Below are 26,859 nucleotides of genomic sequence, written 5' to 3'. Positions count from 1 at the left end.
GAATCCCAGGGACGGGGGAGGCTGGTGGGCTGCCGTTTATGGGGTTGCACAGTCGGACACAACTGAAGTGACATAGCAGCAGCAGCAGCAGACAGCATATTAAAAAGCAGAGACATTACTTTGCCAACAAAGGTCCATCTAGTAAAAGCTATGGTTTTTCCAGTAGTCATGTATGGATGTGACAGTTGGACCGTAAAGAAAGCTGAGTGCCAAATAATTGATGCTTTTGAACCATGGTGTTGGAGAAGACTCTTGAGAGTCCCTTGGATTGCAAGGAGATCCAGCCAGTCCATCTTAAAGGAAATCAGTCCTGAATACTCAGTGCTAGGACTGATGTTGAAGCTGAAACTCTAATACTTTGGCCATCTGATGTGAAGAACTGACTCATTTGAACAGACCCTGATGCTGGGAAAGATTGAAGCCTGGAGGAGAAGTCAACAACAGAGGATGAGATGGTTGGATGGCATCATGGACTCAATGGACATGAGTTTGAGTAAACTCCAGGAGTTGGGCATGGACAGGGAGGCCTGGTGTGCTGCAGTCCATGGGGTCTCAAAGAGTCAGACAAGACTGAGCGACTAAACTGAACTGAAAGATAAACTGGGCTAAATCTGTAAGCAAAATTCCTTCAGGGCTCAGTCAAAATAATATTTTTTTTAACACTTCTCCAAGGAGATTCTATAATTTATTTAGAGTATTTGAGGATTTAATAAACTATAGACAATAAGCAAAATTAAAACTAAAAGCAGGATTTTTCCAGAGTTAACCCATTTTAGGAATCCACGAACTTACACTTGGCATCTATAATAATGACTGTAAGAACACCAAAGCAAGAGTTTGGCACAGATGGTCAAGTGTCTCACAATATTTGATAGTCTCTTCTGTCTAGTAAGAGAATCTCCTGAGTTTAAGCTGAACACACAGCTGCTCAGTTAGAGGCTAAAAATCTCAGCCTTCCTTGCAGCTCGGTGTGACCAATTGAATAACTCCTTCTCAATGAGATGTGAATATAAGTGGTAAGTTCACCTTCCTGGTCACATCCTTTAGGAAAGAAACTGCTTGCCCTCCTCTCTCTCTTTCTCCTTCAGAGGGCTGGAAGGCTTATGTGATTCTGGTAAACCAGCTTTTACCATAGATATGCCTATCAGGGATAGAATAGCAACCTGAGTTCCAGAATGCTTCACAGAGCAGAACTGCCCATTCAGGTGCCCTGAATTACCCACCTGCTCCTGAATATTACCTGGGAGAGGAATAACTTTCTTTTCTTTTTTTTTAACATGCTACTTTAGATTTTATTCACTTTGCATTTTTCTCCAAAATATTCCAGTACTATTAATTCACTTGGTTACAGATGAGTACATAGTTAAAGTGTGAGAAAGGGAAAATTATATTTCTTTTATAAAAAAGTCTTATTTTTAATTGGAGGATAAGTACTTTACAATATAGTGACAGTTTCTGCCATACATCAAGATGACTCAGCCCCAGGCATACACATGTCCCTTTCCCTCTTAAACCTCTCTCCCCGCTTCCATCCCATCCCACCCCTCCATGTCGTCACAGAGCAGGGCTTTGGCTTTCCTGCCACAAACAGCAAATTCCCACTGGCTATCTATTTTACATATGGTAATATATGCTTCGACACTACTCTCTCAAGTCTTCAACAACTTTCTATCTTGTATAAATCATTGGATTTGGGATCTCATTCTCTCAGCCCCTTGGCTTATATCCTAGTTCATAAAAGAGTTTAGCATCAACATCACTATCATTTGAACTATTTGTCTATTATTTTTAACCATCTTTATACTATATGAGCGGAGAAGGCAATGGCACCCCACTCCAGCACTCTTGCCTGGAAAATCCCATGGACGGAGGAGCCTGGTAGGCTACAATCCATGGGGTTGCTAAGAGTCGGGCACGACTGAGCGACTTCACTTTCACTATTCATTTTCATGCATTGGAGAAGGAAATGGCTACCCACTCCAGTGTTCTTGGCCTGGAGAATCCCAGGGACGGGGAGGCTGATGGGCTGCCGTCTATGGGGTCGCACAGAGTGGGACACGACTGAAGCGATTTAGCAGCATACTATATGAGACTATATCCTTAAAAAACATAGGGAATTTTTTTTTTTTTATCTTAGAAGAAAGGCTTCTATAACTGTTAGGGCGGAGACTCAGTATTAAATGACATGATACAGTGTTTATGAAGTCTTCATAAACTCAAAACGGTTGCAAGTGAAAAGTCATTATGTTAACCTCGAGCTAACAATCCACAATAGTAGTGTGCTAATAGTGGTTATGCAAACATTTTAGCCAACTAATGTTTTTAGCTCACCTCCAAGGTAACATAATACAGCAGACATTCACATGCTTCCAGAATAATTGGTTTTTCAGGCGCTGTAATATAGCAGGAGGGACAATGAAGTATACAGAGACACTATCTTTTCATTCACTCCATGGAAGGGGTTGTTTATCTGTATATAAAGCTGGCTTTAGTTTTTTGGGAGACTGATTCAATTCACTTAAAAGAGACTTTATAAAACGGTCTCATAATATGTTAGCTATCTAATTTCTTATGTGTTAACGTGACAGCAAACCTAATTAAACCTGCCACTGGCATATCATTCTATTAATTTTTCTTTCACTGCTCTCAAATGATTCAATGTAATTTTTCTGTCAACATTTACTAAGTGTCCACTGTACACAGAACACTCCTAAGGGACTGTCAAGAAAGATAAGGACCGAAATGTCCTTTATCTCATTTCACCTTTTTGCCGCGTGGGACGCTATAGGACACTCCCTCCATGAAACGTTCTAATCCTTTGACTTCCGCGACGCTTTTCTCATCTTTTCTTTGCTATTTTTTCCACTTCTGAAATGTTGGAAAGCCCCAGGGTTCCTTTCTGAACTTTCTCTTTTCACCCTTCATTCTTAGGTTTTTTGGAGTCACCAACCCCTTGGAGAATGTGATAAAATGCACCCTGTGGGGAGGGCTTGTTGTGTATAATTTTAGGATTATCTGGACATCCTGAAGCAGCTGGTGACTCCCTGTGGGTCCTTACCCCTCAGGAAGAACACCTTTCCATGGCTTTAACTACCACCTTGGTGCCTGATGACTCTCAAATCTTTTACAACTAGCTGGGCTCCCCTCCCCCACCCTTGCCCTGTCCCATCCTTCTCTCTCCAGACTCATATATCCAGCTTCTTGATGTACCCCTTCACTTGGATATCAAACAGGCACCTCAAACTCAAACTCAATATTTGAACTTATCAATCATTTGCTCTCCAGTTACCCCTCATCCTATGGTTTCCATTTTGGTGTGTCACACCACCATCCAATAAATTGCTCAAGTTATAAAGAAATAAAAGCATCAACCCAGATTACTACTTCTAAAACAGTATTTGTCAAATGATTAAGTGAACAAATGAATGGAAGGACAGATTAAGTATGATGAAGACAACAGAGAATAGCTATTAAGAATGATACAATGAAGCTTAGGTTCAAATGTACATGAATGCTAAAGGCTTGCTTAACTAAGCAAAGTCTTCACCCACAGGAATATATATTCTTAAGTACCCATTAGGACAAGGTACTGTGCGAGGCACTGATTTCATTAAGGATTAGACTTTAACAATGTTTTCAAAGAAATGACAAACATGGTTTGTCAGAAAAGAGTAGCAACAGTATTTCAAGTGAGATAAATATTATTTAAATTTAATTAATCTTACTGCATGACCAATAAATGCTCAATTATTAATAGCTTCTCCAGGTCCTTTTTATTGTACCTTCAAAGATTTCATCATAGTTTATACACAGTAACTGTTACAGTGGACACTCAAGAAAATGGGACACATTTTGGAGGTTAAGTTCATGAAACTTGGCAGCTTTGCCTCCCTGAACTCCCTTAGCTCTTTCTTTGCCTTTCTCTGATGGCACTTATTTTCTGTTTTATTTTATACTGATCTGTGTGCAGCTTTTATCCACCTTAGAGAGGTTTTTCCTCTCACTCCTAGCCCCTCCCAAAGACTGTGCATACCCAATTGTGTGCCTTATATCTTAAAGGGGAAAGAAATTTTTTTAACTTTTTATGCTGTATTGGGGTATAGCCAATTAATAATGTTGTGATAGTTTCAGGTAAAGAACAGTAAATATTTTATATCTGGAAGGGGAACAGTAAATATTGTCAATGAATGTTTTTCAATATCAGCTGCTGCTGCTGCTAAGTCACTTCAGTCATGTCCAACTCTGTGCGACCCCATGGACGGCAGCCCACCAGCCTCCCCCGTCCCTGGGATTCTCCAGGCAAGAACACTGGAGTGGGTTGCCATGTCCTTCTCCAGTGCATGAAAGTGAAAAGTGAAAGTGAAGTCGCTCAGTCGTGTCCGACTAGTAGCAACCCCATGGACTGCAGCCTACCAGGCTCCTCTGTCCATGGGATTTTCCAGGCAATAGTACTGGAGTGGGGTGCCATTGCCTTCTCTGTTCAATATCAGCAATCTCATTTAAAGATAATATCAAAGGTCCTATAAATCAAGGAAATTGTTACAATTGGTTTTATAGAGTTCCTCATGCTTCCCAATAATTAAACAAGTTACAGATGTTTTAGTACTTCAAGGCAGCAAGGAACATATTAGCCCATTTTAGAAAGTTATTCATGAGGCAAGGTACTGGCTGGTTAAATGCTGCCTCCAGGGGCAGACTGTGTGTTTATGAATCTTGGCTTGCCAACTTAATGACTGGCAGGTCGAGGGACTCTTGGTATATCACTTTCCTCATTTGGAAAATGAGAACTGTAATAGTACTCACAGAATTGTTAAAAGGATAAAAAATAATGTATACACAATGCACACAGAATGGCGGTTGAATTCATTGGACATCAGCCAGCATTTTCTTATAACCCCAACAAGAAGAAGGGGGGCTGGTGATCATGATCATTTATTAAATTAGGAAAGAATGAGATTTTCTTCTTCAGAAAATATGGTATGGACAACATCTCTCCTATCTTCCCAGCTCAAAATATTCCCAGGACCTCCAACTTAACCATGACATTACAAATGCCTAGACAGTATGTTGCAGGGAAGAGTCAATTCTGACTCCATGTTGGATCTGTTTCTTTGACTTTAACCTTTGCTTTTCATTGCTTCTGTTATTATAATTATACATAAAGACCTGTCTTGGGGAGCCCTGGGCCTCTGCCTGAAGAGATTAACACATCCCCTCCCTGAAGTTGGCCATTCCAGGAGATATTTGCAAGATAATGGTCTTTGCTTCCCCAACTTTTCCCCTTCTCTGTCCTATAAAAGAACCCAGCATCCAGACTCCCTAAGAAGATGGTTATTTTGAGACGTTTGTCTGTCATCTTCTCAGTCTTCTGGCTTTCTGAATAAAGTCGTATTCTTTGCCTCAACACCTCCTCCCTTGGTTAAGTGGCCTGTCATGTGGTGAGAAGACAAAGTTTGGACTTGGTAACAGGTATTTTTAAGATGTAGGTAAGAGTTGAAACACATTGTATTTTAAATTAAATAGGTATAGATTCCATACAAACCATGTTCTATCCTTTTTAGCATTCCCTACTCAAAAAACTTATTTCCCCTCCCAAACCAAGGTAACAGATTTTTCTGTGTGGTTGTCCTCTTCTCTAATCCTCCCCACTCTTCACCCAAAAAAGCTTCCAAGAATTTAAAGAAAGGCACTGTTATCTAACCAAATCTAGGGCACTATGCAGAGAATTAATCAGGAATTCCAGGCTGGCTAGTTGACCTTGCTGACCTCCTAGGACGTTCTCAATCTGCCATTACTGTCAGCCCACTATTGGCAAGACTTCAGGCAATGTCAGAAGAGGGTGTGGCTGCAGCTTAAAACTGGAGCAGAAGCTACAAAGAATAGCACACTTCAGAGAGAGGACCATGAGACACAATAGAACAATAGCCTCTGATAGTCAACCCAGTCATGGGATGATGAGTGAAAGAGGGCTGCCTTTGCCTCATACAAGAGAACTTCTTATAAGCTTCTGGAGGCTCGCTCATGCGTCACAGGGAGATATGTCTCTGCCATGGGGAACCCACAGATGAGCAAAGGCCAGCATTCCTCAAGCCATATACATCCACAGACACTGTATTTATCATTCTAAGAAAAGGTCATGGCAGGGTAAGGGATTTTAGCATTGCTTAGAGAAGGAAGCTTTCTGAGTAAATTTTCAAAGAATCCTAGAGAACTGTTTTATAATTCCTACAATTGACTGGTAAATATAACATCTAATTCTATATCAAAGACATGTGTGTTGAGGGGTGGGGTTGAGGTACAATTGGCACATGGCATTATACTAGTTTCAGGCAATAACATAATGCTTCAATATTTGTGTGTATTACAAAATAATTACCATGATAAATCTAGGTAACATCTATCACCACACAGTTAAAAAAATTTTTCCCTGTGTTGAAAACTTTTAAGATCTACTCTTTTGGCAACTTTCAAAGATGAAATAGTGTTATTAACTATGGTCGCCATGTTGAACATTATATCCCCATGACATTTATTTAATAGCTTGTAACCAAAAGTGTGATTTTTATATTATACCTAAAGTGGTAAAAATCGCGTGCAACTTTTTTTCTCTCTTTGCAAGACAAATGGAAACAGACAAAAAAGACACCAAATTAATCAATATGAATGTTTCTGGGCAAACACTGTTGAAAATATAGCTTAACTTAAAAAATTCTTCTTCCCATAATTTTTATCACATTTTATAATCAGTTACCGCAGTCTGCCCAATTTTTTGGTGACTCATTATTACATCTTTCTTAGCAAAGGAGAAGACCTGTATCTCCTGTTAGCAGGATTTTCCTTTCCTGAATTTGTGCAACCTAATTATACTGGTTTTTTTTCTCCTTTTTACTCAAAATAACGTGATGGGGAAAGAAAAAGCCGGGCCAGGAGCACTTACTGTTGTATGTTCATATGATCTGAGAGAATCTGACAGAGCTGGGGGAAGGAGATCCTTGGACTTCAGAGACCATGTAATAGAGTTTCGGTGATTACGTAAGTTTTTATTCAAATTAGGACAGCTTTGAAAATGAAAGAGAGCACTAATCAGATAAGATAATAGGACAATGCTGTAAATCAAGAGGCAAATGAGAATTTATGGTCATCCTAACATGGTGGAAATGGTCTGGACTTATAACCAAATCTCGACCGTACCATTTCCTTGCTTTTGACCGGTGCAAAGTGATATAATCTCTGTGAACTTCATCTTCGTTAGTAAAACAGGGATAATAATTCTCACATGTTAAGAGAGGGGAGAGGGACCTGGTGTAATATATATCCTTTGTAAGTATTATCCTGATGATGTCTGCATGTGTATCCAAAGTTCTTCACTATAGACAGCATATTATGAATGGATTAGGTTAAACTGCACTTGAGGTGCAGTCAGTTGTCTCATCACAAATCCCTACTCCAGCATGGCAGCTGGAGAGGTCATCAGGAAGACTCCTTATAGAGGTAGGGACTTCCTATAGAGGTAGGTATAGATTTCCCTGGTGCCTCAGTCTGTAAAGAATCTGTCTGCAGTGCAGGAGACCCGGGTTCCATCCCTAGGTCAGGAAGATCTCCTGGAGAAGTCAGCAGTGACCCACTCCAGTATTCTTGCCTGGAGAATCACATGGACAGAGGAGCCTGGTGGGCTACAGACCATGGGATTGCAGAGTTGGATATGACTGAGTGACTAACACACACTACAAGTACATTTCTAAAGATCATTCTATTTACTATTTGTAGTTCAGTTGCCAAGTCGTGTCCGACTCTTTGTAACCCCATGGACTGCAGCACACCAGGCTTCCTTGTCCTCCACTACCTCCTGGAGTTTGCTCAAGTTCTGTTTAACAAGTGTCAAAAGTGAATTTTCATTGTTGAAATTAGTGGTTAGTCATAATGGATGTTAGAAATAGTTCTCATTGATAGAAATTGTGATTTCCAAGATAGATGGACTAGCTGAAACATATTAGAGGTACTCCACTCCAGCATGAACAAGTTGTAAAAAGCTGAACCATTAGAAATGGTGTGTGGGAAGGAGGGCTTCCAGTGGGTTGATGCTTACTAAAAGGGTGATAGAATCCTGGCTCTGGAATATCATTCATAGGCCTCCAGCGAATCTTCCATGTAAGGTCATGACTGCAGAATCCAAAAGGACCAAGACATGGCACTTCATCAGATTCCCAGAACAGGTGCTATATGTTACCGTGTCTGCTTGCTAAACAAATGTTTGTTTAACAAATATCTGTATGACAGAAACTGGCCTAAGACTTGGTTTAATTATAAACTGGTTATGAGGTTGTTGGAGAATAGTCCATTTTCATCCCAGTTCCTAAAGTTTGGCTGCTATCACTATCTACAAAAATAAGCCAGCAGTTTTGCATAATTAAATTATTTGCAAGTTAGCTGCTGCTTCTTAACCACTGATCAGTAATGTAATTCCACATCTAGAACTTCAGCCCATCCTGGGGGGCCATATGGAATGAAAAAAGAAACAAAACAAAAATGAAAAACTGAGGCTTAAATAAATTGACTTGCATAGAATGGTAAATGGTAGATCCAGGTTGAGAGCTCAAGACATGTGATTTGAAGCTCAATGCTGGGCACAAAGCAAATGTGTGTGTGTATGTGCACATGTGTGTGCATGCGCACACGCACACATCCATGTCAGATGAAGAGGAGCAATAGGAAGAAAAGGGAAGCAATGTGAGGCGACATGGAGAAAAACCATGTAAAAATCAGACATCAGAATATAGTGCCCTGGGAACCCAGAGAAGTACTAAAACTAAGTGTAGGGCCCTAAAAAAGGAATAGAAAAGCTCGGAAGATATTTGCTCTAGAGCTAGCTCTAGTTCCAAAAATAATAGTAAAATAATAGTCTGTTAGAAAACAAACTTATGGTTACCAAAAGGGAAGGGGGGGAGGGCTAAATTAGGAGTTTGGGATTAACATATACACACTGCTATATATAAAACAGATAATCAATAAGGATCTACTGTATAGCACAGGGAACTCTACTCAGTACTCTGTAATAACCTATAATGGGAAAGAATCTGAAAAAGAATAGTTACATGTATATGTATATCTGAATCACTTCGTTGTACACCTGAAACTAACAATACTGTAAATCAACTATACTGTAATATAAAATAAAAATTAAAAAAATAACAAAGTCCATTAGTCTTTAGCAGTGGACTAAGAACAGTACATTTGCACCCTACTCTCAAAAAGGGCAAATTTTCTCTTTTGATCTTCATAATAATATCAATGGCTATTTACTGAGCTCTTTCAAGTAGTGCTAAATATCTTACACACATCATCTTATCACCTTCACAACACCTCTATAATGAAAGTATTACAACAATTAAACAATTTGATCCTCCTAAAAAAAACCCCACTGGAATAGGTACTATCGGGTTGGCCAAAAAGTTCCTTTGGGTTTTTCCATATGATGTTACAGAAAAACCTCACACAAACAAGGAAACTTTTTGGCCAACTCAATATTATTCCCATTTTACAAATGAGGAAATGAAGGCACAAAAACGTTCTGTGATTTTCCTAAGATAATATGGCTAATAAGCAGCACAGTTGGCTCAGAGTCACTGTTCTTGGCCATTAAGCTACCTATGCAAGCTGTGCAGAATGTTGTTGAATGGTGCTGACTTAAAACCTTGTGGCCAGTCTAACATGTGAAGTAGAAACTATGCTGGCAGTACAAAATGTGGATTTAGGAGAGAGGGCCAGAGGCAAGATGTACTCACTTGTGAAGAACCATGTGATTTGGAGTTGTTGCTGATACATGAAGTAAATGAAAAATGGCAAATGAACTCGAGACCCAGCCACGAGGGTGAGCTCAACATGAAACTTGACATGGGAGGAAAGCCTCTTGCCTGAGAGAGCTGGTGCGGGTGTCGCAGAGAGAAGTGAGATTATAATCTGAAGTTGAAGTGATGTTTAAGATCTCAACTCTGATTGAGAGGAGGAAGAAGCCCTGGGGACATCTCTGCAGGGTAGTGAATTCATTCAAATTTTCCATTCTTTTTCTTGGAATTTGGAAACCTCAGTTCGAGAGCCAAGCACAGAGTCAGTCCACATCATTCACCGAGTAATGTTTCCATGAAGTACTCTTCGTAGGGCCCTCAGAGTCTCTAGCTGTAAACGTAGAGTAAGTACTGTCTTTATTTATTTAATGTTTGCAAGATTGGGTTCTCAGGAACAAAAATGCTCTGCAAATTCCACACATTCTCAAACAATAGGAAAAGTGATTTGAAGAATGACAAAATCACCACTCCCAAATTCTACACGACAGTTTTAGGAGAAATTAGATCCATCATACGCAAGAATTCAAGTCATTTAGAGGCAACTGCTGCTGTAGGTCAGTCTCACACAGCTGGTTGCAGCCTCCTGGGACAAGGTCTGAGCCATCATATTAAAGTCGAGACTTTCCTTTATGTTTGTGACTCCATATGTTTGTGATTCCAACCAGGGCTCCAACCCCTCCCTACTTTCTGATTCATCCACACAAGCAAGTAAGAACACCAGGTGAGCATACATATTTACATAAGCTTCAAGGCTGAGCAAACAAACTCTCACCCGGGTAAAGGGCAGTATATAAATGGCTCTTCTTACCATTTTTAATGGGCTTTACACATCTAAAATCTTTTCCTTAGTCTTTTAAAAGTCCTTATCCCTGTTCTCTTCCCACCAGTGTTTTTCCTTCTGTGCAACACACCAAGGTCGCTCTCATTTAACTCTTGGTGGTGGTGGTTTAGTCACTAAGTTGTGTCTTGCTCCTGCAACCCCATGGACTGTAGCCCACTAGGCTCCTCTGTCATGGAATTCTCCAGGAAAGAATACTGGAGTGGGTTGCCCTTTCCTTCTCCAAGAGGTCTTCCCAACCCAGGAATCGAACCCTGGTCTCTTGCATTGCAGGCAAATTCTTTACCGACTGAGGTATGAGGGAAGCCTTATTTAACTATATCCTTTTTATTACTAAGTATATAAGTTCTAAAATAATGTGTGTAGGTTTTGAAATAATGAATGTCAAAGTTTCCTTGTGTTCACAAATTGCCAATTAGCTAAGAATTTCTATTATTTCTAGTAAGGGGTTGAAATGGGTTCTTTTTTGTGAATATATTTTTCTTTCACTTCCATGGGCTCCACTTTAGATCTGTTAGGTTACATTGCCCTTCAGGACACAGCTTTCATCCTTACGGGTTTTGCAGAGATTAGAGAAAAATGGACTCAACAACTGGCTAGAAATGGAATTTCAGTGAGGGAGAAAAAGTTGCTTACTATTTAGCAAGTCAACAAAGATATGTTCTATATTCTCATTATACACTTTCAAAATGCAGTGTTAGCTTAAAAACAAATAAGCCAAGGGGAAAAAACAAACAGAAAACGCTACACATTAAAAGCCAGTACTTCTCCTTCCTGAGGACACTGTTTCTCAGTGATCAGTCAGTTCAGTCACTCAGTCGTGCCTGACTATTTGTGACCCCATGGACTGCAGCACGCCGGGCTTCCCTGTCTATCACCAACTCCTGGAGCTTGTTCAGACCCTTGTCCATGGAGTCGGTGATGCCATCCAACCATCTCATCCTCTGTTGTCCCCTTCTCCTCCTGCCTTCAATCTTTTCCAGCATCAGGGTCTTTTCCAATAAGTCAGTTCTCAGTGACAGTTACTAATCAATTTTGATTTCTTATAAATGCCTGGAACATCAGGAAGGCAAAGAAAACTAAGTTACTTCCAATAATTCACTACAAATAACTGACCTGAGCATATTTCAATATAACTGCAGGTCACTGACTATTTTTCCATTTCCTTTGTTCTAGTTTTCAAATTCTGAATGATTGGTCTTGACCTTTAGCTTGCCATGTTCTTTGTGTCAGAGCCAAGAACAATTCCCAGGTATTATTTACTCAGCTAACTTCATCACTAAAGCTGCCAAAGAGGATCCAGGATGGAACTAACATAGGGGTTGCAGGTCTGTACAAAGGATAAAATTAAATATTGCACAGAAATGACCTCATGTGTTTTTACAGCCTCCACGTAAGTAGATAAAAATTATATTATTACCACTTGATAGATACGGAAACTAAAGGGATAAGGAAACAAATAAAGACATCTGACATTTACTGAGACTCTGTAATAGGACAGGCACAGTATTGAGTTCTGGAGCATACACATGAATAAGCTGAAGTCAACACCCTCCAAGTAGTCACAATCTGGTGGACATGGCTGAGTGTGAAAAAACAACAATAATACAGACACAGAATACAATGGGAGGATGACATCTGATGGCTGGAAGGTTTGGGAAGGATTTTGTGGTGATGCAATCTGAGCTGAGACTTAATGGTTAGGCAGTATTCTACAGACAAAGATGGTGGGACGGCAGAGGGGCCAGTTAAAATCAAAGGCATAGAAAGGGTATAACATGAGACTCTGTCAATTATCTCATAGGACTTGAGTGCAGGGCAGGGGCAGAACGGAGATAATGTGTTCAGAGGATTTGTGGATATTCTTGAATGACAACTCTGGTAGCAGCGTAGAGAAAAGTTAGGGTGGCAAGGAAGTAATTTAGGCCGCCACTGTGATGGTTCAGGAAAGAAGTACTGGAGGCTTGAACTGAGCAGAAGTAGCCCTTTAAAGAAAGGTAGTGACGGCAGAAGCAGACTCTACATAATTAGCAAGTGATTGGACATAGATTGTGAAGGAGGACGATGAGCTGAAGATGATTCTGACAGATTAATTTGAATCACTGAACACATTACATTTGCGCTTACCCTTGGACTAGACAAGGGGATTTCTACTAGGGAGGTCCAGAGATCAGGATGGGCTTCCCTGGTGGCTCAGATGGTAACAAATCTGCCTGCAATGTGGGAGACCTGGGTTCGATCCCTGGGTTGAGAAGATCCCCTGGAGGAGGACATGGCAACCCACTCCAATATTCTTGCCTCAAGGATCCCCATGGACCAAGGAGCCTGCGGGCTACAGTCCATGCGTTCGCAATGAGTCAGACACAACTGACTAAACACACACACACAGATCAGGAGAGCTACTGAGTTACAAATCAACCACAGTGATATGATGGCTGAATCCACAAGAGGGCAAGAAATCACCAAGGAGAATAGAGTACAAAGAGAAAACTGACAGAGTTTTATAGAGTACAAAATAGAGTACGAAAAGAAAACCTTAAGATGCAGGAGACACCTGCATTTTAAGACAGAGATGGACAGTGAAAGCAGAAGAGTCATCGGTGTCACCTGAACAGATGGTCTGAGGGGGAAGCAGATGATGCAAGGGATAGCAATCAAGGACGAAGGCTGAGCTGCTGAGGGGAGGACTAACTGATTTCCTGTGGTCACACAGGTCATGCCCTCCTCCCTCCTAAGCTCCGCACCTCCCTACTGAATTATCACACAAGAAAAACAATGTGGTTTTTCAAGAGGAACTTATCTTCTCATTTGGCCAATGGTTAACCTGGGCCTTGGTCATCAAAATAAACTGCAAGTTCTAGTCTTCATTAAACTTTCTTCGCAGCTCACACTAGTTTCCTGACGTTGAGCTTTTCACATGATCGTTATTAATCAAGTACCAGGCCTCCCGTGCCCTCCTTCACTCTGGTTACACGTTAGGGCTTTCGAGTCACAGAGGTTGGTTGGAATCTAACTCAGCAGCGTGGCGAGGCTTGTAACCTAATTTCTCTGACTTCGGTTTCCTGGGGGCGGTGGTACTTACCTATTCAAGCTGAGAAGGGTGTATGAGAGAATGTAAGTAAAAACTCTCAGCACTTTGCAGTCAAAGGCTCAATTCATTTTTGCTGTTACAGTATTGGAATTTCCCTGAAGAAGAGGCCTGGTCTCCTGCATTGCAGTTAGATTCTTGACCATCTGAACCACCAGGGAAGCCCTCAGAGAGACTATTATTCCCTAAGGCGTGCAGCACTGACCTGAGGCCGTGTGAGCCTCATTCCTGCCAGCCCGTAGCGAAACGTATTCGCAGGAAGATGGATAAAGAGCTGACGGGTTTTCCCGTGGACTCTGCAGACCACGGAGGGGGCCGCTGGCTGCCGGGCGCCGGGGCAAGCGGGATCGCAGGACCCACTCCAGCCTCTCGAAGGACCACACGTCCCAGGGTGCAGCACACCCACCCAGGGTGGCAAGTTGGCCCGGGTGGGGTCGGACTGCGAGCGAGCCGGGGAGGAAGCGGTGCACGTTGGGACCGGTAGTTTTCAGGTCTCAAGTGCACCGGTCGGAGGACGGCCGAGCGGAGAGGTCCCTCCCCAGTCCCGCCTTTTGTCCACGTCTCACTTCTGCCGACCAACGTTCTCTCCTGTCCCCGGGAGCCAGCCCTTCTCCGATCCAGTCCTCATTGGTCCTGAGGCGCAGCGTGCCCGGGCTCTACCCGGAAGTAGCGTTTGGGAAGGCGGTTTCCTAGACTACGACACCGGAAAGCCGGGGGAGGCGCTCCGGGCTGCTGAGGGCTGAGGGCGGTGGCAGCGCTGGCGCTGGGGACTGGCTTGGTGGCTTCGGGAAACTGCTCGGCGACGGCGGCCGTTCGCGTCCCTCCGCATCCCGCCCTCAGCACGGCTCGCAGCCCCTTCGCCACTGGCGTCCGGCAATGTGTCCCACCGGCAGGGCGTAGCAGCTGCGCGTGCGCGGAACCGCGGGGCCATGAGCGAAGCCGGCGGCGGCCGGGGCTCTGGGTCCTCGGTCCCCCAGCGAGCGCCATGGAGCCTGGTGGCGGCGACGGCCGCGCTGTGCCTGGTGTCGGCCACGTCCGTGTGGCCGGCGGGGGCCGCGCCCATGAGTCGCGAGGAGAAGCAGAAGCTTGGGTAAGGGTGCCTGACAGCCTGGGGGTGGGCTTCCTCGTGAGGCTGACCACGGGCGAGGGTGCCTGTCATTGCGACCCGGGCGCGCAGTGGCCTCTCCTGTCGCGATTGGGGACGGCTGTTTCCTCGAGAGGACCCTGGCGGGGTGGACAGGGTGCGGGAAGACGGGGCCCGCCGGCCCGCGAGGCGACCTCGGGGGGCTGTCTCGGGGGTGTCGCCCGGCTGTCTGTGACCTGTGTAGGCTCCTCAAGACAAGCCGCGGTGTGTCAACGCAGCTGCCATGTCAGTGGCCCGGGAAGGGGGCTCCGGCCGGGGTCCCTGCGCGCGAGATTTCTGCGGGCGCGCTTCATTCAGAGATGTGGTTTCATTTCTTGCAGCAGTGAGCTCCCAGGTGGGAAAAATGCGGCTGATCTCCCTAGTTAAGGAAATCTTGTTTACACCTGTTACGGACTAGGGGGCGTTCATTGGAACTTGAACTTTACGCATTTCACCGTTTCCTTTACAGTGTTTTCTTGCACTGCATCTTCATAGTAGAACGATATTGGATGGTAGTGTTTTGTAGCCCAGATTAAGTATACCTACTCACTTGACTCAAAGTACTTTTATCAGTCTTAAAAGGCATAAAATCATCTAGCTGTATGTATAGCATTTCATTTAGAGTCAGTATTCCTAATATAGGCCAGGTCCCACAGATGAATAAGGGAAAAGGCAAGAATCGGTAGAAAATGGGCAAAGGGCATAAAGAGTTAACTCACGCAAGAGGAAATGCAAATACTTAATAAACATGAAGCTACTCAACCTCATAAATGTGAGAGATGCAGATTAAAACAATGAAATAGCTGGGTTTTTGCCATCAGGTTAGTAAATACAAAGCAGAGTGCATGAATAGAGTACTGCCTGGATAGCTGAGCATTGAGAACAAACTTGGTGGGAGTGTAAATTGCTGTACTTTACTTACAGTTTCCTGAAATTTAAATTGTCTGCATCCGCTGATTCAGTAATCCCATCTCAGAGAATCTATCCTACAGAAATAAAAGCACTATTAAAGTAGAGATAGGTGTGCAAGGATGTGCATTTTGAAATAGCAGAGCTGTCCCTCGGAATGTTCATGTTATGGAATAAAACTCAGTCGTCAGAGGAGTTAGGCCATCAGAAGGCTGCCCAGAATATATTCTCAAGACAAAAAAGGTGTGAGTTATAGAATAATATCTGTGGTACCATCCCCCACTTTTTTTTTTTAAAAAGAATAAATTGTCTAAGCTCAGAAAAACATGGAAAGATAATTACCTCCTGGAGTTATGATGGAGATGACGTGAAACCATCAGAATTTGTTTTAGATACAGACTCCCACTTAACTGAAATTGTTGCTCAGTCTTGCATTAGTTTTTAAATAAAATAGCAGGAAAAGACACTTGTTGGAAAAAAAGTATCAGCTATCCAAACAAAATTGACTAATAAACTCTAATAAGGGTCTTAAATTTTCTCTTTATAGATTTAATGTAACAGTGGTAACTGCTTAACTGAATACTCAGTGTTCAGTGCCAGGCACTTTATATATACTGTCTCTGTAATCCTGTTTTTTAATGAGGTGAATGCAGTCACCATATTGCAGATGAGGAAATTGAAACTCAAGGTTGATGTGTTCAAAGTGACAGAGCTAAGTAAATGGTGGAGCCAGTATTCAAACCCAAGTGCTCCCAAGTGCTTCAGAGCCTGTGCTCCCTGCACTTTGCTGTAGTTAGTTCCATAAGACTTGGAAAGAGATGTTTCAAGTCTCTTAAGGAGAGCAAGTATTTTTATTTGACCGCCGCTCCCTCTCCCCCCTTTTTTAAAATTTCTGTTCTTTTATTTATTTATTTATTTTGCCACACTGCACAACATGGGGGATCTTAGTTTCCAGACCAGGGATGGAACTTGTGCCCCTTACAGTGGAGGTACGGATTTGGAAAACAGATACCAAGGGAACATTTCATGCAAAGATAGGCACAATAAAGGGCAGAAACAATATGGACCTAACAGAAGCAGAAGCTATTAACAAGAGGTGGCAAGAATACACAGAAGAAGAAGAAAAAAGAAAAGAATATGAAGAAAAACTATGCAAAAAAGATCTTAATGACCCAGATAACCATGATGGTGTGATCACTCACCTAGAGCCAGACATTTTGGAGTGCGAAGTCAAGCGGGCCTTAGGAAGCATCACTAGGAACAAAGCTAGTGTAGGTAATGGAATTGGCTCTTTCAGATCCTAAAAGATGATGCTGTGAAAGTGCTGCACTCAGTATATCAGCAAATTTGGAAAATTCAGCAGTGGCCACAGGACTGAAAAAGGTCAGTTTTCATTCCAGTCCCAACAAAGGGTGAAGCCAAAGAATGTTCAAGCTACTGCCCAGTTACACTCACTTCATATACTAGCAAAGTAATGTCCAAAATTCTCCAAGCTAGACTTCAACAGTATGTGAATCGAAACTCCCAGATGTTCAAGCTGGATTTAGAAAAGGCAGAGGAACCACAGATCAAATTGCCAACATCCCGTTGGATCATAGAAAATGCAAGAGAATTCCAGAAAAAATCTAATTTCTGTTTCATTGATTACGCTAAAACCTTTGACTGTGTGGATCACAACAAGCTGTGGAAAAGTCTTCAAGAGATGAGAATACCAGATCACCTTATCTGCCTTCTGAGAAATCTGTGTACAGGTAAAGAAGCAACAGTTAGAACTGGACATGGAACAATGGACCTGTTTCCATGTTCCAAACTGGGAAAGGAATACGTCAAGGCTGTATATTGTCACCCTGCTTATTTAACTTCTATGCAGAGTACATCATGGAAAATGCTGGGTTGGATGAAGCGCAGGTTGGAATGAAGATTGCTGGGAGAAATATCAAATACCTCAGATATGCAGATAACACCACCTTATGGCAGAAAGAGAAGAGGAATTAAAGATCCTCTTGATGAAGATGAAAGAGGAAAGTAGAAAAGCTGACTTAAGGCTCAACATTCAAAAAACACAGATCATGGCATGCAGTCCCATCACTTCATGGCAAATAGTTGGCGAAACAATGGAAACAGTGACAGACTTTATTTTGTTGGGCTCCAAAATCACTGCAGACTGTGACTGCAGCCATGAAATTAAAAGATGCTTTCTCCTTGGAAGAAAAGTTATGACCAACCTAGACAGCATATTAAAAAGCAGAGACATTACTTTGCCAACAAAGGTCTGTCTAGTCAAGGCTATGGTTTTTCCAGCAGTCATGTATGGATGTGAGAATTGAACTATAAAGAAGGCTGAGCACCGAAGAATTGATGCTTTTGAACTGTGGTGTTGAGGAAGACTCTTGAGAGTCTCTTGGACTGCAAGGAGATCCAACCAGTCCATCCTAAAGGAAATCATTCCTGAATATTCATTGGAAGGACTGATGCTGAAGCTGAAGCACCAATACTAGGGCCACCTGATGCGAAGAACTGACTCATTGGAAAAGACTCTGATTCTGGGAAGGATTGAAGGCAGGAGGAGAAGGGGACAGACAGAGGATGAGATGGTTGGATAGTATCACTGACTCAGTGGACTTGAGTTTGAGCAAGTTCTGGGAGATGGTGAAGGACAGGGAAGCCTGGCATGCTGCAGTCTGGGGTTGCAGAGTTGGACATGACTGTGTGACTGAACAAACAAAGTTACGGGGAGTTGACTCCTGGCCTTGCCATTTTCAGTCAAGGCAGGATGACCTTGTCTAAGTTACTTAACTTCTTGGTTTCTCATATTCCACATCTATAATATAGTAATACCATTACATAAGGGTTGTTGTAATAATTAAATGAGTTCATATATGGAAAGCATGTAAAACAGTAACCAGCATATATTAAGTATTACAAAGTAAATATCATTATTGCTTCTCCAATATTTGACAATGCTGTGGTCTGTCCTGCTATATGTCAGTGAAACCATGAGTTTCTGAACAGTTCTGTCATGCTCTGAGAGCCAAAACTGCCAGTGCATTTCCCGCTTGTTAGGGGGCAGGCACATAATTAACCAGGTCATGAATGACAAAGGCAAAATCTGGTGTGGGGATCAGAAATCTCCACTTTAAACAGTCATTTTGGAATTTTGAGAAACGGAGCCAAATACACAAATTTCTTTTTGAGGATTAGTTTTCTTCAGGAATGAATATTGTTTATTGACTTTGACAGTTTTTTAAAGGAGCAAAAGGTACACAGTAGAATCATAAAATATAGCTTTTGGAAATGTGACCAACATATTAACAAATATGTGTTAAACTAGGCATTAGTGATCTTATTTAATTTAAGGGGAAAGGCAGAGGCTTGATAGAGTATTGTTAGTTTATAGTAATACACATTCCCACCTCTTTTTTTTTTTTTTGGTCGAATGTTTAGTATAAGCAATAAATTTAACAATAATTGTTTCTTTGGGGACTCTATTGTTTTCTCTTTTCGAGACATTTATATTAAATAATTTTGTTAAGAGGTAGTTGTTTTTCATCATCAGATTTTCTTCTCTCTGCATGGCATGCATCCTTCAACAGTTTTCTTAGGGAAGAGTATAAGATGAATTTTATATGAATTTCTGGAATAGTGAAAGGTTGGCCTAGCTCTGTGTAATTCATGAAAGCTTGTCTGCTACCACTGGTCTATTTCCTGACTCTGTTTATATTCCTTCCTAACTAAATATTTCTTTTGTTTTTTGTTGGTATATGTTTATGAAGGAGCATTAACTTTTTGAAAGACATTAAATAGAATATATTTAACTCTTTCCCATTTCTGCTCTTTTAAAATTAGGAATCAAGTACTGGAAATGTTTGATCATGCTTATGGTAACTATATGGTAAGTAGAAAGCTTATCTTTATATACCATTTATGTGACCTGATTATTATGTGAGTGCAGTCAACTGGGAATTTTAAAACTTAAATTAATAAATTTAATTTTCTTTAAAAATTCATTTTTAAAGGAAAATTTGAAAAATAGTGTGAACGTAGGGTAACAGGGTATTCCTAATAGTGGTTCTTAGAGAACTAATATATTGAATAGGTAAGAATAAATTTAATTAGATTATGAAACTGTATTTAAATAGTTTCCTTTGATGCTATCAATGGTGTGTATTAAATAGTTTGTATAATTAGATATGGTAAATATAAACATGAGTAAGATGTTATCTTTGCCTTAAGAGAAATGCTTCTCTTAACTAAACAAAAAAGTATTTAGAGAATTAGTATATTCATGTTAAGAAGAAAACCATTACTTTCAGAGAGTCAGACTGTCATCTAGTTTCTGTCCAAATGATATCCTCACAGTGGGCCTTGATTTGAACCTATTTTGCTTTCTAGATATGTTGGTCCATATTATTTTAAAATGCCTTAGTGCTCACTTGAGTGAAATAACAAGTTTAGTTTTGCAAAGCAAAACATGTTCTGGAGACCTGTTGCACAGTAGTGAATATACTTAATGTTGCTAAACTTATGCTTAAAAAACTGTAAAGTTTATGTTCCATGATTTCTACCACAATTAAAAATTTAATTTTAATTAAATAGTACAGGGCTAGGAAGTGGGGAAGGGCATTTGTAGCTGCCCTCCCCCCATGATGTCTTGCCCCCCCCATAAGATGATCTTAAAATGCAAAAAAAAAGAATCATAATAATTTTAAAAAAATAACTAGCCAGCAAATTTTAGAGTTTGAAAGACAGTTTTACAAGTAAATTTGTGTAATTTTGATGAGTTTAATCAGATTATTCTGAGAATTACTTCTTACGAAGTAATTGTTACGTCAGCATATCTTCTATGATTAAGGCCTATAAATGTAGTTGGAGAAAGTTTGGCAAAGAACTAAGTTTAATTGATTCTGCTGTGTTTTTCAACTGATTCTGAATCCATTTTTCTGTTACCCAAATATCTTCATATGTTTACATTATCTTTATGAACATGTAAGTACATACGCTTTTATACATTAAAAAAATTTTTTAAGCTTGTCTTACATTTGATAATTCTTATTCCCTTCTATATTGTACAGCTTTTAAAAGTACATACTGAATTCTTAAATGTTTTTAGGATATAATGGTGATGAAGTTCTGGGTGTTTTTAACCATGTTGAAAACACAGTTTTGAATTCATTTCTCAAGACAGCCATTCCCTAACATTTCTTTCAAAATCATTTATCCCTGGTTAATTCAGTTTGGGCAAAGCATAATTTTCTCTAAGCTAATAGTTTTAGGGTGGCCAGGTGGATCTAGGTTACATCTTCAAACCTAAGCCATGTCAACTTTAGTTCCAAAGTTGAATAAGATGTTATACAGCTGGATTAGTTCAGTACATCTCACTGTGAATAGGGTCGTCTTTTGTGAAGCACAATATCTTTAACATTTTGTTCCTTATTAGGTAAACAGCTGAAAGTTATATTAGTACATTTTTTCCTAACGTAGAAATGAGTTTCTGACAGAGCAGCTACCAATGGCAGCCCTCAGAAGACTTCCTGGTCCAGTTCTTATTTATGGACCCTTACTGGATAACTTTTATTATAGTCATCTGCCTGCAAGATCTAAAGGAGAGGGATTTCAGTTCCAAAGACCAGAAACTCTTGGAATTAACACCCCTCGCCCTCCATTTTTCCAGTGGAGTCACACCCATCTGCAGTCCACTGCAATATGTGTTTTAAAATGTTCAACTATTTTATGACATGAATGACTCTTGCAGTGTACTTGTGCTGTGCTCAAACTGTGTGAGGTTTGTAACCCAAGATTTGGTCTAGAATTCACACTTCCCCTTTTCAAGCTCTCAGCCAACATGAAATGGTTCTAAAATGTTAAACAGAGACCAGGTACCTTGTACTGGTTTTATGAAGTCAGTTGTAATTTTTTTCTGGTTCCTATACTCAGAAACACTCTTAGCTTGTTATAAAGTAAAAGTATATATAGATTTTGGAGTTAGATGGGTTTGAGTTAAAATCCTATGTCAGTTATTTAGCTTGGACCTTAAACAGATCATTTAACCCCCTTGAGCAGTGTCTTCCTATGAAAAATGGGGATGAGTACAAAGGATTATTGTAGAGTATAAGATTTTTGAGATCACAGGGCCATTTTCTTTACTTTTTAATAAATTGATCTTCTATATGTCCTATATTTAACTAGCATCATGAAAAAATGAAGTGAAGATGTTAGTTGCTTAGTTGTGTCCAACTCTGTGACCCCGTGGACTGTAGTGTGCCAGCCTCCTCTCTCTCTGGAATTCTCCAGGCAGGAATACTTGAGTGGGTAGCCATTCTCTTCTCTAAGGAACTTCCCGACCCAGGGATCAAACTTAGGTCTGTTGCATTGCAGGCAGAGCTACCAGAGAAGCCCAGCTAGCATCATACCTGGTACATAAATGGTTTTTTTGGTTTTTTTGTTCTTGAAAGCACTGACTTGAATTCTTACGAAGGTATAATCAAATGATTTTTTTTGGCATTTGATTACTGTGATATATCTTTACCTTTTAAAATCAGAAATTGTTTAATAAATTTTATTAACAGTATACGCTAATGGTAAATTTGGGGATGTACAACTCTGTTTGCTGTAGTCAGTTGCCTTCTGTGCTAAAATGGCTTTTAATAAATGTTGAAAACTTTTCATTTCTTACTAGATTTAAAAAATATTACTCTCCAGTCTAGTACACAATTACAGCAATTCTTTTAACTTTCTTGGTTCTGGGAAAACAATGTTATTTTCCAAAGACAAGCAGAATAATATTAAGAGCATAAACTCTGGAAATGGAGCAGGATCCCCTGCGGTAGCTCTGTCGCCCACCAGCTGGGTTACAATGAGAAAGTTACCTCATCTCCCTGAACCTGTTTCTTCATCTCTCTCAAATGGTTTGCCTGCCTCACAATGTTTTAAAGATTAAGCAACTTAGTATAATTAAAGTACTTGGAATTTGTGTCCAGCAGACAGGAAGCACTGCGTGTTTACTGCTACCAGCTACTGCCGCTGTCATCGTGGCTACTAGCAATTCATTGTCTACCTGAGATTGAAATGGCCCTCCTAAAATTTATCGAGGCTTTAACTCAGAACTTCTTCCCTAGATGGTGCATAGAACTTTCTTCAAACACACTCATTCTTTCCTGTTCGAGGCATGCCGTCTTTGAACTTTGTTTTTCTTTATGATTCCCCAGGTTCTAGTAATGTTATTTTTCAATAACAATGCCCTGCCAGCCTTAGGTAGATTACTAAATCTTTGTGTTACATCCAAGACTTTTCTTGTGTTACATCCAAGGCTTTTCTGATTTTATCAGTTGGTAGTGCAGCTGGTGAAGAATCCATCTGCAACACAGAAGACCCTGGTTTGATTGCCTGACTCGGAAAGATCCTTTGGAGAGGGAATAGGCTACCTACTCCAGTATTCTTGGACTTTCCTGGTGGCTCAGATGGTAAAGAATCCACAATGCAGGAGACTTGGGTTTGATCCCTGGGTTGAGAAGATCCTGTGGAGGAGGGCATGGGAACCCACTCCAGTATTCTTGCCTTGAGAATTCCATGGACAGAGAGGAGCCTGGCGGGCTACAGTCCATAAGGTCACAAAGAGACACGACTCAAGAGGCTTTGAACACATGCATTCTATCAACTAAGAATATTATTTGGGGCTATCTCAGCATCATAAGGAGCTTCCCTGGTGGCTCAGATTGTAAAGAATCTGCCTGCAATGCAGGAGACCTGGGTTCAGTCCTTGGGTTGGGAAGATTTCCCTGGAGAAGGAAATGACTACCCACTCCAGTGTTCTTGCCTTGAGAATTCCATGGACAGAGAAGCCTGGTGGGCTGCAGTCCATGGGGTCACAAAGAGTAGAACACAACTGAGCAACTAAGTACACAGTAGCATAAATACTAACAATTATAATGAATGTACTTGACAGATCTCTAGCCTCAGTCAAACTGCGGTTTATCCACAGTGAATTGCACAGATGACTTCCTTTTTTCCCCAAATAAAATGAAATTAGATGTGTTTTTTGGCAGTTCTTGCACGACCTTATTTAACCTTAGACCACAGCCACTTTAGGGCTTCTATTAGCTTGTTTTTAGTATTTGTGCTGAGGCCAGTCTGCAGACTAAATTAGATGACAAAATACATGTATTTAGGCCACCAAATACAGAACTGTTTTGGATCTGAGCTCCCTGATCTGATGATCTCTGTCTTCTAATGTTTTTCCTGTTGACTATAGACAACTCAGTTATCAACTTTTATAAACAGAAACTACCTTGGTAGAGACCTAAACATTATAAATCAATTCTGAAAGAGTTGGTAAGCACAATAGCACAGGTTCCTTTAGCTAGGAGCATCGTACCTATTCACTTTCAAGCTTGCTTTCGTGAGGGCATGAGCTTCCCTGATAGCTCAGTTGGTAAAGCATCTGCCTGCAATGCGGGAGACCCGGGTTTAGTCCCTAGGTCAGGAAGATCTTCTGGAGAAGGAAATGGCATCCCTCTGCAGTACTCTTGACCAGAAAATCCCATGGATGGAGGAGCCTGGTAGGCTTCAGTCCGTGGGATCGCAAAGAGTCAGACATGACTGAGTGACTTCACTTTACTTCATCTTCGTGAGTGCACAGTTCAAAGAAAAATCAGTATTTATCCTTTAAACAAAAGGAACTGTTTTAAAATGTAACTTCTTATGAATTTGCAGATTTGTGTAAGCTTTCTTAGAAATATTTTTTCCTGATTTTTAAAAAACATTTTTCATTGTGTTAAAATATACATAAAATTTTGCCATTTAAACCCTTTTTAAGTGTACGGCATTAATTATGTTCACATTGTTCTGCAAATATCACCGACCATCTTCAGAACTTTTTCATATTTTCATTTGAAACTGTACCAGTGTTTCTTTTTGATAGTTTCTTAATCAAAAAGAGTAATTCTATAAATAAATAAGTTTAAAAGTGGCATTAATGGTCAGGAGGAGGGAAGACACAAATACATGTGTATGTGCAATTGTTGTGTGTAAACGATTATAGGACTACCTTTTATTAATCATTGTTCCTTGGCCTCTACTTTTAGAACATTCTAAAAAAACTGCCAAAGTGACTTAAATTCTATAGTGTCTTCTCATAGGTTTTTTTGTTTGTTTGTTTCTTAAATCATACTGTGATACTCTGTAGGATTTTGACTCAATAGAACCACATCTTCCTATATATTTAGGTAGAATTTACAGACAAAAGAATTTCCGATTTCAAATGCATGGTTCTGTGTTGTACAGTTGTACACAGTTATTTAACTGCCACCAATTTATGATACAGAACATTTCCGTCCCCCCCCACCCGAAGCTTTCTCATGCTCCTATGCAATCAGTTCCTTTTCTCCACCTCTGACCTCTGGCAACCATTGTGATCTGGTCTTTGTCACCAGTTTTCCCTTTTCTAGGACTTCAATATTAGTGGCATCTTAGAATATGTATGTAGTATTTTGGTTCACATTCTTTCCCATAGTGTGATGCTTTTGAGATTTGTCCATGTTGTTGGAGATATTATAGTTCCTACTAATTGCTCAGTAGTATTTGTTGATTTGGCAAAACACCATTCACCAGTTGATAAATATTTAGAATGATTCTAGTCTTTGGCTCTTAATAAAAGATTGCTGTGAATTTGAGAATGCAGATTTTTATGTGGACATTCATTTTCATACTTAGGAGTGGGATTGCTGGGTTGTATGGGAAGGATAAATTTAACTTTTTATAGGAAACTGCCAGACTTTTCTAAAGTGGCTGTAACATATTGCATTCCTCATGAGCAATTTAAGAGTTTTAGTTACTCCACATCTTCTCCAACACTTGGTATTTTCAGTCTTTTTAATTTTAGCTATTCTAGTGGGTGTGTAGTGGTATTTTGTTGTGATTTTAGTTTTATTTTTCCTGATGACTAATGATGTTGAAAATCTTTCCATATGTTTAGTATATCTTTTTTTGGTGAAACATCTGTTCAAATCTCTTGCTATTTTAAAATCAGGTCATTTGTCCTGTTATAACTGAGTCATAAGAGATATATTATTTTCTGGATATTAATCCTTTATTGTATGTATGTTTTAACAAATATTTTCTTCCCAATGTACTTTGCCTTTTAATTTTCTTAATGTCTTTTGAAGTATAAATGTTTTAACTTGTGACCAAGTCCAATTTATTCTTTTTCTTTTATGACTTATGTCTTTTATACCCTACCTAAAAAAATATTTGCCTAGCCCAGAGTCACAAAGATTTTCCTGTTTTCTTCTAGGTGTTTTACTGATTTTAGCTTTTTCAGTGAGATCTACTACTCATTCTGAGTTAATGTTTGTATATGTGGTGGGAGGTGGTAAAGCTTTGTTTATATTTTTTTCTTTGTGGTTATCCCCATTATTCTAGCACTGTTTGTTGAAAAGAGTATCCTTGTCCCACAGAATTACTTTGGCACCTTTGTAAAATCAGTTAACTTTATATGCTTGGGTCTATTTCTAAATTCTGTATCTTTTTTCCCACTGATCTAAATATCTATTAGTCCATCTGTATCAGTCTTGAATTAAGTCATATTAAGCCCTGAAATCAGGCAGTGTAAGTCTTTCAGCTTTGTTCTTTTTCAAAATTGTTTTGAATATTTTAGATATTTTGCATTTTCATGTAAATTTTGGAATCATATTGTCAATTTCTAAAAAAAATAGCCTATGGAGATACTGATTGGGATTATGTTGAAATCTATACATCAGTTTGGAGCGTTTGACTTCTTAATAGTAACAAGTCTTTTAATCCATAAAGATTGTGTCTTTGTACATTTATTTAGTTCTTAACGTTAGCAGTGTTTTGTACTTTGCAGTGTACAGGTCTTGCACATCTCTTGTTAAATTTATTCATAAGTATTTCATATTTTTAATGCTTTTGTAAATTATAGTCTTTCAAATTTTAATTCCCAGTTGTCCATTGATGTCACACAGAAACACAACTTTTTCTGATAACTTGAGATCCTTGCTAAATTCACATATGATTTCTAGTAGCTTTTTTGGTAGATTCTGTA

General features: G+C 40.1%; 1 protein-coding gene across 2 annotated transcripts in view; it reads left to right on the top strand.

Moving 5' to 3' along the window:
• The first annotated feature begins 14,697 nt into the window (after positions 1 to 14,697).
• Positions 14,698 to 26,859, top strand: part of EDEM3 (ER degradation enhancing alpha-mannosidase like protein 3) — a 68,710-nt gene continuing 56,548 nt past the window's right edge. For both annotated transcript variants that reach the window (XM_068985654.1, XM_068985653.1), the window contains exons 1-2: positions 14,698 to 14,858; positions 19,647 to 19,692. In XM_068985654.1, coding sequence (XP_068841755.1) covers positions 14,698 to 14,858; positions 19,647 to 19,692 — 207 coding nt within the window. The remainder of the gene's footprint in view (positions 14,859 to 19,646; positions 19,693 to 26,859) is intronic.

This window comes from Capricornis sumatraensis, chromosome 14 (assembly GCF_032405125.1).
Source record: "Capricornis sumatraensis isolate serow.1 chromosome 14, serow.2, whole genome shotgun sequence".
NCBI lineage: Eukaryota > Metazoa > Chordata > Mammalia > Artiodactyla > Bovidae > Capricornis > Capricornis sumatraensis.
Note: the sequence above shows the minus strand (reverse complement) of the source record. Positions and strands in the feature narration are given on the sequence as shown.